At 29.4% G+C, this 14,671-nt stretch overlaps 4 protein-coding genes across 5 annotated transcripts; 2 read left to right on the plus strand and 2 right to left on the minus strand.

Annotated features, from left to right (window-relative positions):
- Window positions 1-290: 290 nt before the first annotated feature.
- Window positions 291-2,551, minus strand: LOC124496515 (uncharacterized). The gene is made up of 2 exons (XM_047060034.2): window positions 2,496-2,551; window positions 291-2,425 (listed from the first exon to the last, which is right to left on the minus strand). Exon 2 carries the CDS (start codon window positions 2,420-2,422, stop codon window positions 470-472), a length of 1,953 nt encoding a protein of 650 aa, XP_046915990.1. The 5' UTR covers window positions 2,423-2,425; window positions 2,496-2,551; the 3' UTR covers window positions 291-469.
- A 508-nt stretch (window positions 2,552-3,059) lies between these two features.
- LOC124496537 (uncharacterized) lies at window positions 3,060-5,598 on the minus strand. The gene is made up of 4 exons (XM_075732971.1): window positions 5,144-5,598; window positions 4,955-5,047; window positions 4,450-4,885; window positions 3,060-4,377 (listed from the first exon to the last, which is right to left on the minus strand). Exon 4 carries the CDS (start codon window positions 3,550-3,552, stop codon window positions 3,121-3,123), a length of 432 nt encoding a protein of 143 aa, XP_075589086.1. The 5' UTR covers window positions 3,553-4,377; window positions 4,450-4,885; window positions 4,955-5,047; window positions 5,144-5,598; the 3' UTR covers window positions 3,060-3,120.
- A 2,165-nt stretch (window positions 5,599-7,763) lies between these two features.
- Window positions 7,764-12,183, plus strand: LOC124496362 (uncharacterized). 2 transcript variants are annotated; one of them, XM_075732482.1, is made up of 6 exons: window positions 7,764-7,816; window positions 8,736-9,107; window positions 9,227-9,336; window positions 9,415-10,502; window positions 10,575-11,828; window positions 11,901-12,183. In XM_075732482.1, the coding sequence occupies exons 4-6, from the start codon at window positions 9,552-9,554 to the stop codon at window positions 11,901-11,903; spliced, it is 2,208 nt and encodes a 735-aa protein (XP_075588597.1). In that variant the 5' UTR covers window positions 7,764-7,816; window positions 8,736-9,107; window positions 9,227-9,336; window positions 9,415-9,551; the 3' UTR covers window positions 11,904-12,183. The 2 variants fall into 2 exon arrangements, with proteins under 2 accessions (XP_075588597.1, XP_075588596.1); XM_075732481.1 differs by lacking the exon at window positions 7,764-7,816 and having other exon boundaries at window positions 8,145-9,107.
- LOC124496434 (uncharacterized) lies at window positions 12,183-14,653 on the plus strand. The gene is made up of 2 exons (XM_047059952.2): window positions 12,183-13,733; window positions 13,807-14,653. Exons 1-2 carry the CDS (start codon window positions 12,902-12,904, stop codon window positions 14,508-14,510), a joined length of 1,536 nt encoding a protein of 511 aa, XP_046915908.1. The 5' UTR covers window positions 12,183-12,901; the 3' UTR covers window positions 14,511-14,653.
- The last annotated feature ends 18 nt before the right edge of the window (window positions 14,654-14,671 follow it).

The raw sequence follows: 14,671 nt of genomic DNA on the forward strand, positions 1-14,671 counted from the left end.
TAATGTTGCAATGTGTGGACCAATATTCAATATCGGTGAGTAGCTTTGCTTTTTCCATAACTTTCATATCAATAGACATTACGTTGTTGACTAGAAAAACAGACCGAGGTGTATGAAACCATGACAGACACTGATCAAGATTATCCTTTGGATTTTTAGTAATCGTTCGTTGATTGATGGATGAATCATAAGGCTTTAAGGTTCCATTAGAAGTTAGTCACAGACCAACGAAGCATTTGTGGAAGTAAACGACACAAAAGTATGGACCGAATGGAATATTTCTGTTTCCATTTGTTTTTTGGTTTGTTTAAACAATAAAATGACACTTTTTTACATTAGAGATTTGACATTTTAATTTGAACAAAAAAAAACATTAAGCACGAAAGAAACAATGAATCAATAAGGCTTAATATATAGATGTAGATGGAAATGGAAATATTAAATTTATTTTCCACACAATATTCAATTGTTATGGACATTTTGGTTTCACATTAATACGGATATAGTTTGCAATTAACAATTCACGTGATTCATCACAATCATCAAATGTATTAATCTTTTCGATTATGATAAAGTTGGATGGCTGAAATTTGAACAACAGTGAACGATGAGTAGTGGCATCACATTGTTCATTGTTGTTATCCAATTTTTGAAGTGATGTAGAAGGAAATTCGCCAACAATAAGATAAATGATTACATTATCATATTTAGCCACATTTTCTTGGGATTCGATTGAAACTAATCCATCAGCTATGGCTGTTTCAAAATGATAATAGATTTTTATGTTTGGATCAATGCAATAAGCGGTACTAATGGCGGTGATATCGGTTTCGATAGGAACATTTTTCACATTAATTTGAATGGGCATTGATTGAGAAACATGATCCAATTGATGAATGATGGGTGCTAGAATTCGAGCTCTCAACAATTTATTCATCCAAGGATTGGATATAGGATTCATTGGTTTTACTTTAAAATGTATACCAGAACCAAGAACAATTTCTTTCATTTCTTCTGTATCATTTGATATTGTTTGCGGCAATAATGATGGGATGAATGACGGAATCGTAACAGTGCAACCATTAGCATTAACCAAATTTTTAAAACAGTAATCGATCATTTTTACTGATTGTTTCAGATCAATATTGTAAGAAGATGTGTTTTTCGATATATTGATTAAAAATTTTTTCAATTCTTCACATGAAATAACCATTCCAAAACGATGCAAATTTCGAAAAATGTCATTAAAACCATTATCATTTAAACGTTTTTTATCACCATCCAAAACGATAAATTCAATGGATTCATGAAAAAGACCGATTCCTACATTGATTGAAATGATACCGATTCTTTTATAAATAATACGTTTGGAGATATCTTTGGGAAAATCATCAAACTTTATATCGCCATAATTGAAATTGTTTTTCAAATTATCAAGAAAGCTTCTGAGAATATAATTGGCGTTGAAATCATAATTTAACATTGCTTTGATTGATGGTTCCATTTGATTCTTGCATTTACTGATCAAATTAACCATTATGGTTGAAGAATCAATTGAAATCATCGGTGATGATAAAGATCGATTGATTCCGGCCTTCCAGTCAGTATTCAAACAATTCGATATGGCTAATTCATCCATTGATTTAGTTAATGATTCACTTTGATTAGCAATTGAATTGTGCTTGAATTTATTGCCAACATGAGCGATAATCGGTTTAGGATGTAAAATTTTTGATGGGGTTTGATTTCGACCACTGTTTACAAATAATAATGTATCACCATCATAATCGGAAACGTTATCAAAATCAGAGTAAGAATCAGACAAAGTCTTATTCGAAAGCAATACGTTTTCATTTTGTTTGTAAACTTCATATGCAAGTTCAATACTTTTACATCTGGAAATTGTATGATAACGGCGATATCCAATATAAAAACATGCTGGACAATGTCCTTTGCGATTCGTATCACGAGTCAATTTCCGAAATAATTCCAAAAGCTCTTTTTTACTGACCATAGGTTCCAGTTGTCCGAAATGGTTTGAAATCGAAGTTCGTTCTTTCGATGTGCTGTCGGTAACGTTATTATCATCATCACCAGCATGATTACCACCACCATAATGATTGCCATCATCAACCCAAGCATCATAATCCAAAAGCTTCAAATCATATAATTGAATCAATTCATTGACTTTGGATTCGAAACGATTTTGTACAAAATCACTCGTTACATTGAATTGGCACAATAATATTTGATGTAATTTTCGAATATCGTGTACAAGTGTTAGAAAATAGCGTTTATCATTTCTATTTGAGAAATTCTTTCTCTTGCATCGATTATAAATGGATTCGAAACGATTGATGTAGATTCTCTGCAAATCAACACAAGTTTTATAATCATATTTCAAATTAAATGATGACATCATAGCCTGAAAAAATACACGAATTTAAAAAAATAAAAATTTTAATTTTAATTCAATTTAAAATTCATTTAAATACCAAAATGAACGAGGCAGCCAAAAAAAAAAAAAAAAAAATACACAAAGTCACATTTAAAGCACAAAATTGTATGTGTGTGTGTGTGCTCAATGACTCAATCACTCACTCAACGCTCATACAGTAAACGGAAATATTGACGGCTATTGTTACTCGAGTGGGCTTGAGTTTTTGTTGCGTAGTAATAGGCGAGAATATAAATATATCAATATATAGCAGCATTAATAACCAAAACAAAATGAAATAAAATTTTCTCATTCTGATTAGAATGAATCTATTCAATCGAATCGAAATGTTTTCCAATGATTTTTTTTTGTCACAAAAAAAATCATCATCATCATCATCATCTGAAATAAATCTTTAAAAAAACATGATTTAAATGTCATTGTGACGACATCTAGCGTTATTGATTGAAAATTTTTATTGGAAAAAAAATTTCCCATTTTTTTTAGGATTTTCTAAAAAAAATGGCTTAATTTATTGATATCATCATCATAAATGGATTCGTAATTGTTTAAACGAATGTTATTACTGAAGGTAAAAAAAAATTGGGATATATTGGGATTATTGTATTTTTTTTTGTTTGTTTGTTAAATTTATAGCAAAGCGACCGACTTTATTTGTCACATTACGGTCTCCATTGTCGACCTTTATTTTGACTCCATGTACCTTCAGTCATACGATATAATCGATCAAGTTCTTCACGTTTTTTTTCTTCTTCACGTCGTTTTCGTTCCGCTTCTTGTTGTTCTTGTCGTAATCGGCGTTCAGCTTCAGCATAATAATCACGACCTGGTGGATCATTTGGACGACGAAAAGCATCATTGTAACGGTCTTTCAAAGATGATGATGATGATGATGATGATTTTGAAGTGCCGCTAGATGATGATGACGATGACCATGGTGATTCTTGTTGATATTTTTTACGTTTATCATCATCACGATTATTTCCATTGCCACCAAAACGTTTCATTGTTTTTGAGAATTTCAAAAATGTTTCGCTATGATTTGGGCTAGCTATTTGGCCCGAATTTTGGCCATCGATCGATCTTTTATACATCTCTCAATTTACAATTATCAACTTAAAACAATAGATATAATTAAACTCTGAACCACAAAAGATGAAAAATGGGTTGATAACCAATCAACCAAAAAAAAAATGGTCACTAGTTATGGAACATAAAATTTATGAAAACAAAACAAAAATTTAGGTCGGTGCATTCAAAAGTACACAAAATGCGTACCCCCAACCAACAGCAGCAGCAACAACAACGACAACAAAACACAATAACCAGACCGAATAATCATAATTTAAAATTGGACAATTCAATCCTTTCAATTGATGGCAACTTACCTGGTCGTTTACTTACCTACCCTAAGTAACTTACCGGAATAACCTTATTTTAAATATAAATATCAAGATAAATGATGATGAATTTGTCTAGACATCGAATAATGATGATGACCAAATCAAATCGAATGGAAAATAAATTCATCGATTTTAGGTCAATGATTTTTTTTCTACTATTTTGGTTATTTATGATTTTTTTTCATTAACAATTGAAATTTCGATTTTTTTTCTATTTTTCGTTGAAATTGAATAGGTAGTTTTATAATAATAATGATGATTGTTTATCGGAAAAGATCAAATGATTTTTGAAACGATATAATTGATGTTCACTGTTTTCACTGTCTTCATCATAATGATATTCGGTATCGTTTGATGTCAAATCATCGAATCTAATCTTATCTAATAATTGATTCTTGTTGTTCAATACCCAGGCACATTCATGTTCATTTCATTTCCATTTAATTAATCATCAAAATAAAAAGCAGAATTCCAAAAAAAAAAAATTGTCATAATATGTCTTGGTCATTATTAAATCTAATTTATGAATTCAAGAATAAAAAAAAATGAGCCGGTCATTAGAAATGAAAGAAAGAATGAAAAAAATACCTTGAAATATGAATGATTAAATGTTCTATGTCTGTGTGGGTTGAAATTTTTTTTTTCCCGAAACTGAATGCCATCATTATAAATTATGATGATAATATTCATTTAAATCATTATAAATGATGAAGAATATAAAAAAGAAAATCACAGGAATATTTCATATATCAAAGACAATATTTCACAATCGAAATATGAAGATAATGATTCAATAATGATGGAATTTGATTCGAAATTTGATAAATAAATCATTTGAATGATAATGATTATAGATGATGATGATGGTGATGATAAGTGATGATGGGTTGAAGAACCCATGATAAAATTTTTTGGACAAACATTTTGATTTTTTCAATTATTTATCAAATTTCATATCAGGTAAATATTGAATTGACATCCGGACATCGAACCCTTTCATCGATTTTATTTTCATAAATTTTTACTAAATGAAAACAAAACAAAACAAAACAAAAAATTAAAACATTGATCGATATGGACATGACAAGAATACCATTATGATTTTGGCTATTATGTTGATTTTTCGTTCAATTTGTTCATCAAACATTCTTGAATTCCCATGGTGATTTGCATTCCAAATTGACATCTGTATGGCCATCATCAAACATGTTTACCGTAGATAATTGATCAATAAATGAAAACAATTATAGTAATTTGTCAATCAAAATCAATGTATACGTACCATATGACTCTTTAATTTATTTTGATTAATAATGTAATCTATTCATGAATCTATTCGTCAACATGTTGGCAAAGGGTAACAAATTCCATTGAATTTCATTAATGGATCTGATTGAAATCATCGACTAAAAAAACACATGTTGATGTTGTTAACATCTATCCATAGACGTTAATTGATTGGATAGTTGATGGCCATCATTTTGATTCACATGATGATGATGATGATGATAGATTTGGAGGGTTTAGATTTTCAGGTGCAATGAATAAATAATTTTCTTCTTCTAAAGCTTCAAGGAAGTAATTGAAATTGAAATTGATTTTATTTTTTATTATTGTATATGAGCAAATCGATGTGAATGATTCTTTCAATGTATTCAAAAGACAACAACACCTCTTGATGATTTTGAAAAATTCACAGCGGGTAATGCAACAATATTCATTTATTCATTCATTCATTTTTTTTTGTTGGTAAATTCATTCAAATAAAAAAAAACAAACGTTAAAATTATTCAATTTGTGATGAATATCAAATGATGATGAAACAATTGATTTTAGAATTTTCGATTTTTTTTCTTGGCAATTTTTTTTCGATTCCGATTTACATATCGATTGTTTCGACCTTCACATGAAACAGTGAAATTAAGAATACCTGAAAAAAAAGCTAAAAAAATTTCTGATTGATTGATTGATTGATTGATGGCTACTGATTTATTCTGTGAAATCAATCATTGGTTTATAGCAATTATTTTATTCCTAAGTGCTGGTCTTTGTCTTTCTCCATTTGATCAACATTCGATTGTTAATGTTGTGATCTTGTTGTTCATCAATCATAAAAAATTTCCGTTTCATATGCTGTACAAATGAAATTGAAAAGAATGTTTACATAACCTGGCCATGAACCTCAACAGGAAAAAGATCATAATGATGATAATGGTGATGATGATGATGATGATGATTCATATTGCATCTTCGACGTTTTTTTTCTCATCTATCAATAAACGAATTGAACCGAATCGAACGAAAGAACGTAAAAGTGAATGAATGAATGAATGGATGAATTGAAGCGAAACAAAAGAAAAATCAAAGAATCAACATTGAAATAAAAGTTAAAAAGTGAACAACAACAACAACAACAAGCAATCATAATGAATAAATGATTGTTTATTTGGTCATCATTATCTTGTTATTCACTCTTTTTTTAATGATATGTTTGAACCTCGATGAACCTTTAGTGGTTTTTTTTCGAACAATTATTATTATCAATTGAAAAACTAAATTCTGTTTCATTCAAAGACATGACGACTTTTTTTTTGATGTTTAAAATTAATTTTCATTGTGTTTATATTATATGGTGATGGTAAGATTAATTTGTAATTAAAATTCTTTTTAATTTTTTGTTTTTGTTTTTATTCCACCAGAATAATTAATCAAAATCAATCGGATATAAAGATAAAATCTCAAAAAAGATTTATTGCAATTTTTTTCAATTTGTTAAGCGATTTTGTTTCATCACATATATTCATTACATTCAGTCATATATGAACAACATTATTGTTGTCATCGTTGTTGTTCATAATTACTGAATGAATCTCATTCATAAATGAAAGAAATTGACCGCCAAAAAAAAAAAAAAGAATACAAATCATCATTTGTATTATACAAATTATTATTGTCTTCTATCCATTTCAACGGCTATCGATTGCTACTGAGCAATTATGAATTATTTTTTTTTTCCACCAAATGATTATGGGGACAATTTTTTGTGAATTGAATGAATGAATGAATGGCCAATTGTGAAACATTTGCATACACGTGCAAAACACGTTCATGCTTTTTCTTGCAAAAAAAATTCAATAGAAATTCAAATGAAAAAAAAATACAAATCTCCTTTTTTTTCTTTGACATTGTTGAAAATGAATTTTTTTTTGTTATTGTGTGTCGAATACAAGAAAAATTCAATTTTCATGAAACAAAAAGAAAAGAATGAAATTCAATTGAAATTTTATTTTAATTAAAAAAAAAATTTTGTTTTTGCTGATGTTGTTTCCAGTCATTGAAATATTGAGGGTAGTGTATATAGTCGGAAATCAACAATGATGATGATGGCCACCGGCCACCAAACGACTACAATGTGAATGTAACGATAATTTGAGGAAAATTTGTGCACAAAAAAAACGACTTCAAATGAAAAAATAATTTATTAAGCAACTGAAGAACAAAAAAAAATCACGAAATTCGACATTCAAAGACAACAAACGGATTGGATAAAGAATCAAAATGACCAACAACTATAGTTACGAAAACAAAAAAAAAAAAAACAACTTGGACATGCTGAGATGATTATGACGACAACGACGACGAAATGAGGATGATCATTATGAGCAAATTGAAACTTTTTTTTTTGCTGGGTGCGTAAAATTGAATTCAAGTTTTTTTTCTTTCATTTTCTTTGCCAATATTATATTTTGTTATGTTTCTAAACCGAAATCCTGACAGACGACAAACATCATCATCATCATCACATGCCTCGCGTTATTTGACATCTTTTACATCCACAAACACTACGACGACGACGACGACGCCGATGTCCAGAAAAGAGGATTTTTGTTTAAAGAAAAAAAACATACAAGACCAACCAGCCAATTGAAATGCCAATCATCATTTATATATAAAGGTTTGTGTTGCATCTATAATAAATTGTGCATTCAGAATTTTACAGAAAATTTTATGAATTTAAATCAAAAATTGTTTTTGTGTGTGTGTGTGTGTAGGAGTATGATTTAACTTATTCGAATTTCATGATGATAATGGCGATGTCCTAATGTGCATATATTCGTATCGATTTGATAAAAATAAAAAAAAACTTCAAATTCCGGCCATAATGGTAATGATGATAAAAATATAACTCTGAGTGTGTGTGTGTGTGTCTTTTCTCTCATCATCATCATCATCATCATCGTATGACATCATCAAAGCCATTTAAAATACAAAAAAAAAAAAATTTTTTGCTAATGTTATCATTTTTTACGCTTGTATACATGATCATCCTGCTTCATCATATTTTGGTGAAATTTCCCTTTGTCTCATCATTACATTATTCACATTATTCATTCGACCACAATAGAGATTTGCTGTTTTTTTTTTGCAACAACAAGAATTTTGCCAAAAAAAAATCATGCCAATCAATCGAATATTAGACAACGATGATAAAATCAAAAAAAAAAAATTTTTCAATTGTTAATAATTTGTGTTTTTTAGTTTGAAAACATGAGTGTTTCTGTTTCTGTTTTTTTTTTGATTATTAATGATTTGTTTTATACTTATTCATTCACCACACCATAATCATCGAACATTATTATGATGACGATGATTATATTCATTCATTCATTCATCGATATTTAATGTCATTAAAATTTCAAATTCACATACCCCTACACACACGCACACACACATTAGCGCATAAATTGATTGAACAATTTTATTATTTCATTCAATCGATAAATTTGAATTGAATCAACAAGTTTTTTTTATTTTTATTTTTCTTTATTCATTACTTATTCAATTTTGTTGTTTTGCTGTTGGTGCTGTAGCAGTATAGCTGTTGTTGTCTTCGAGGTCGTTCGCCGCTACAAAACGTCAAAAATACATTTACACTGGGAAAAAAAAACATTTTTTTTTCTAAAAAAAAAAATACCTCAATAACATCATCAGTGGCTACCCAATCATCATTAAAAACCATCCTGACCATTTTGTTCAAATTCATTCGTGTTCATTTTTTTTTAAAAATAAACATTCAGACGTGCTTTCTTCATTCATTCGAGTGATTTTTTTTTCGTCACTATATTAATTCACAAATGACTGATAATTAAAAACCTCTCTCTCTCACTCTCACTGATCAATTATTATTATTTAACTGAAATATTTATGTTTTTCTTGTTTTTTTTTCAACATCTCCCACAGAAAAGGTATGGTTGTTTTGTTTTTGTTTCTTTTTTTTTAAAGAAAAATATTTAACTTTGATGATATGATGATCATCTGTTGATTGTATAATTAATGTAATTTTTTTTTTGTTTCATTGCCACAGGTTTCATAGCCACATTTTATTTTCAATGAAAATTTTTAAAACCTGCGCTTTTCTCTTGTTGTTGTTGGTGTCCATACAAACAATTTTTTCATACAAAATTCGATGACAAGGTATCGATTACGTTTTAAAATTCAAATTCTAATATATTGATTTGAATGTTTTTTTCTATGCGCATTTTTTTTTACCAGAATCAGGAAGCCAAAATTCTTAATCATCATGTAAAATAATTTGCGATTAATTTGGAGAAAAAAAAAGTACGAAATAAGTCTCCATTCACAGATTTTTATTATTGCTGCCGATAAAATTTATTTATATCATAATCATAATGACAACCATAATATTATACATCCTTTCAACATTTATAATTGTGTTTGATTGTATATTACAGTCACAGTCACAGTCACAACAACAACAACATCAACAACGTCCAACAGGTTTCTTTCTACATCATGAACATCAAACACCTAGATTTTCATATTCCTATACAATCAATCACTTAAAGAAATTGAAAAATAATGATAGGTCATCATTGAATAATGATTTGATAAGCCAGCCATCATCACAGTCATTATCGACACGAATAAATCACCGCACATCATCCATCATCAATAATCATCATCGACAACATTTTGGATCTCAAATTAACCAACGTCTTTATCCATATCTGGAGAAACCATTTCAACGTTTGTGTTTACAACAATCAAAATTTCATCGTGGATTCTATGTTGGACGATCTAATGATGGTAAACATTGTTACTATGTTTGTCCGGATAATCCACAAAAAATACCGATCGGTCAGGTTAATTATTTTTGTTGCCGTTCAGGATTTGGTTTTGATTTTCAAACCAAAGTCTGTATTAAAACACAATCATTAAATCCTTTACGTCCATCATGGCCTACACAATCAAATGTACAAAAAAATAATAATCATCGCTGGCCTTCTCAACCAAAAAAATGGTCAAATCCTTGGAATAAGAATAGAACTCCTTCAACAAAACCGAAATGTATCGATGGTGAAACCAAACCTCATCCATTTGATTGCCAACGATATTATCGTTGTTTGTTCAATCATAAATTTGTCGAAATGAAATGTCCATTTGAATTCGGTTGGAATCCAATGCACAAAATATGCGATCCAACCTATAGACAACAATGTCGACGACCAATATTGAAAGCGAAACCACCGATGACAAAAAATGATAATTATCCAGTGATAAAATCAAAATGGCCATCAAAATCCATTGTAAATCGATTTTGGACAAAATTCAATGAAAGGGTATGTATGAATTTTTTTTCAAATTCTTGTTGTTACTAAAAAAACGATCGATTATCGATTCAAACAATGTAGCCACAATTACCACCGCTTAAGCCATCGATAAAAAATGTTGGAAAAAAACGACAAAATCATCGACCGTCTACATCGGATGACATCGATCAAAATTCAATTGAACCACAACAACAACAACAACAACTCGACGATGAAGATGATGACGAAGAACGTCAACGCAATAATGTTCCATGTCCTATGAATCGATGGCAACGTAAATTTTTCCTTCAACATTATGGTCGTGATTGTATTTCTAATGATAATGATAATAGCATCAATGATGGTGGCAATACTTTGTCGGTGGCAACTAAAACTATTTCATCGATAAATAATTCAACAATCAATAATTCACAACCACCTTTTAGACGGCGTCGGCCATTGTTTGGTACAAAAACACGTCCAGACGACGATAATAATGGAAGAAAAACAACAAAACGAAAATTCTGGCAACGAAGACGCCCAAAATCTACTACAACAACAACAACTACTACCACCACTACAACCACAACAACGACGACGACGACAACCACACCTCCCTCTATCAAAGAGACAAAACCAATCAATTTTCCTGACACTTATTCACCGGGATTGATTCCGGAATTAACTATTAATCCATCCATCACTAGTTCGACAACTGAATCTATTGAAATAATGACGCAACCATCGACTATGTCTACGGAAATTGAACGAGAAACATCGATCACAACCACTACTGAAACTCCCATGACAACCGTATCGGAAACAGAAGAACTTAGTACATTACCAACAACAACTGAAACAAACGAACAATCGAGCATGGATTTAACGACGACCTTGCCTTTGGAAACATTTGAAACAACAACGAAATCTAATGATATTGGAGAAGAATCATTATCACCCACAACACTTACAACAATGACTCCAGAAAATCTTATGACACATACCGATAGTATTGAAAGAGAAGACGATACAACATCGACGACTACAGGATCAACAACGACTGAAATGACAACAATAGAAACAACCACTATCGAAATTCGTGAACCATTAATATTCGAAGAGAATGCCCATTGCTATGAACCGACAGCTCGTTATAAAGATAATGAGGATTGTCAATGTTTTTATGAATGTCAATTCAACAAACGATTAACAAGAAATTGTTGTCCAGATGGTCTGTTTTTCAATCAAATTGATTATGAGCCCAGTATCAACGGAACAGATATGTCAGATGAATCAGAATCTGAAACAGCATATTGTGATCTAATTGAAAATGTAGATTGTAAAACCATTATTCAGGTAATCTCGTTATATTTTCCAATATATATAAAATTTTAATTCACTAATTCTTTGAAATTTATTCAAATTTAGTAAGTAAACTTTATGGCTAGAAAAAGTTGGAAAAATTTCCCGGAAATTTGAATAAAATATAATCGAAACCGACAATCAAAAAAAAAAAAAAAAAAATCAACAATTCAACGGAAATTTATTGGCGGCGAGTGATGAACAAAAATGTCCTTGTGTACGTTTGATATTTTAGCATTTTGTTTTCTATTTTGCTCTCAATTTTTTTTTTTATTTTTTTGTGATGATTTTGTATATCATATAATTTTTTTTCTCAATTTTTAAAATACAATATATATTGATTGATTGATTGATTAGTTTTTCTTTGATTCATGAAAAAAAATGATAATAACAATTCTATCTTTATTGTCTTCGATTTGGAATATTTTACTTCTTCGAAATTCACTTCGTATAGTGATTGATTCGAATGAAATTCTATACAAACAATTGTACAAACAATATACTGCTTTAGAATTGCTCAATTGGATTATGATTCGTTTTGTTGGATTGTGTTTGTTGATTATCATATTGATCATGAATGCAAACAACAACAACAACAACAACAACAATAATCATCATTTGATAATTTCCATACGTATCATATATTGTGCATTTCAAATAATTGTATTCATTGTGGAATGGTATCGATATTTTTTTGCATTACAGGCAAACAGATTGGCATTTATTGTTCAATATTTATCATTATTATTTATAATGATCGAAACATTGATTATAATCATTCAAAATCAATTGATTGATGGAAAACGATCATATCGAATTGTCCATATGTCACTGCCACCAATTTGATTTCGAGGAAATAAATTTAATTTTTCAAGATCAAGATCGAGTGATTTTTTTTCCATGGTGATTAATGGAACTATTTTTTTTGTTGTGATTTTGTTTTTAAAAAAAATATATCTATGTCGCCAAGAATATGGGTCAAAAGAATACATTAAATATTTTTGTGTGTAATTTTGATCACAAACACACACAATTTTCCATTCATTGTGATTCCAGCGATCAACAAAATGGCCACCAATGTTTTGGTTAAAAAACCTAAAAAAAGTGAAAATAAAACTTATAAAAATTTAGTCAAATGTATTAATTATTTACCAAGAATATTAATCTATATTACTTGTATCTATTTATTTTTATACAATGTACAAAAATTGATTGAACAATTTCTTAATTTTGAAACTATTGTCATGGTTCGATATCAGGCACCGCAAAAGATACAATTTCCTGCATTCACCATATGTGGATGTTGTATTGAACAAATTGTGCAGAATGATACGGCTGAAAAAATTTGGAATAATGAAATGGCATTATTACAACGATATACGGTAAAAGAAATCATTGAAAATGTAAGCTATGTTGATAAACAATTGATCAGATCTTGTACGGTTGTAACCGATTCAAAAGAACATTTGTTAACAAAATGTTCGGATTCAAAACCAATATTATCAACCATTTATAATGGAAGAAAATGTTTCACTTATTTATCTACATTGGATCCAAATGATCATCATGGTATTGGTGATAATAATTCTGATAATGATGAATTGATTGACAATAATGATCGCTATACTGCATACATAAATGTTGAATTAGGTTTCTCTACACATGAACCAATTTGTTCATTATTACATGATGATAATACATTGCAGAATGCCGATTTAATTATTGCCATTCATCCACCGAATATGTTACCAACAATGTTGGATACGGAATTCTATCGTATTGATCCGAATAATTTATATGAAATTCAATTCACTAAAGAAGTGACCAAATTGAAAGAGAAACCTTATAGAACAGCATGCAGAAATTATGATCGAAAGTTAATGCCCAATGGAAAACTTGGTAAGTTGATAATTGATGTTTTTTTTTTTTTTGATTAGAATAATTGATTAAATTTTTCATCCATATTTTCAAGCACCAAGATCACGAAATGAATGTGTCAATCTTTGTATATTACGTAACAGTTTGAATAATGAAAATGAACAAATGAATTGTGTGTTTTATCATAATGTTATCAATAGTTATATGTTAAATTATTATGATGATACATTAGATTCAAAAAATGCAAAATTCTGTACATCACGTAATTATATCAATTATTTGAATTTCACATTAATCCGTAGACAATGTTATCAGGATTGTAATCCCGATTGTATTGAAGAAAATTACAAAACTACCATCGATGTATCAACTATTGATGATGATGATGATGATGATGATGATGATGATGATAAGAGATCGACATTTCTGACCAATTCTTTACCATTTTCAATTGATGAACCTATTGTTAGTTTTTCTGGCATTTCAACGGAAATGGGTGGCAGCATCAAGCAAACTAAATCAATGATAATAATATGGCCAAATCGTGAAATGTATCAAGAAGTTGAACATCAAGGTGAATTAAATTTTTTCGAACTAATCGGCTGTCTTGGTGGTCATGCCCATATATGGCTAGGTCTTTCAATCATTCAATTCTATGATGTTTTTGCTGATATTATATCACGGGCTAGATATAGATGGCAATTGATTGGACAAAAATTTGGATCCATACGAACATTTTTTCAACATCATAAAAATCATTGGAAATCAATCACATCAAATTTCAATCGTCAACGATAGATGGCATGATGGTGATGAAAAAATGAAAAGTGAAATTCGATTCATCATCAGATAAATGGTAATCATATCATCATCATCAAAAAATTTATCATCACTCACATCAACAGAGACAAATAAAGATTTTTTTTTCTTATGAATAAAAATTTTTTTGATAATTAATT

Source organism: Dermatophagoides farinae, chromosome 7 (assembly GCF_024713945.1).
Source record: "Dermatophagoides farinae isolate YC_2012a chromosome 7, ASM2471394v1, whole genome shotgun sequence".
Classification (NCBI taxonomy): domain Eukaryota; kingdom Metazoa; phylum Arthropoda; class Arachnida; order Sarcoptiformes; family Pyroglyphidae; genus Dermatophagoides; species Dermatophagoides farinae.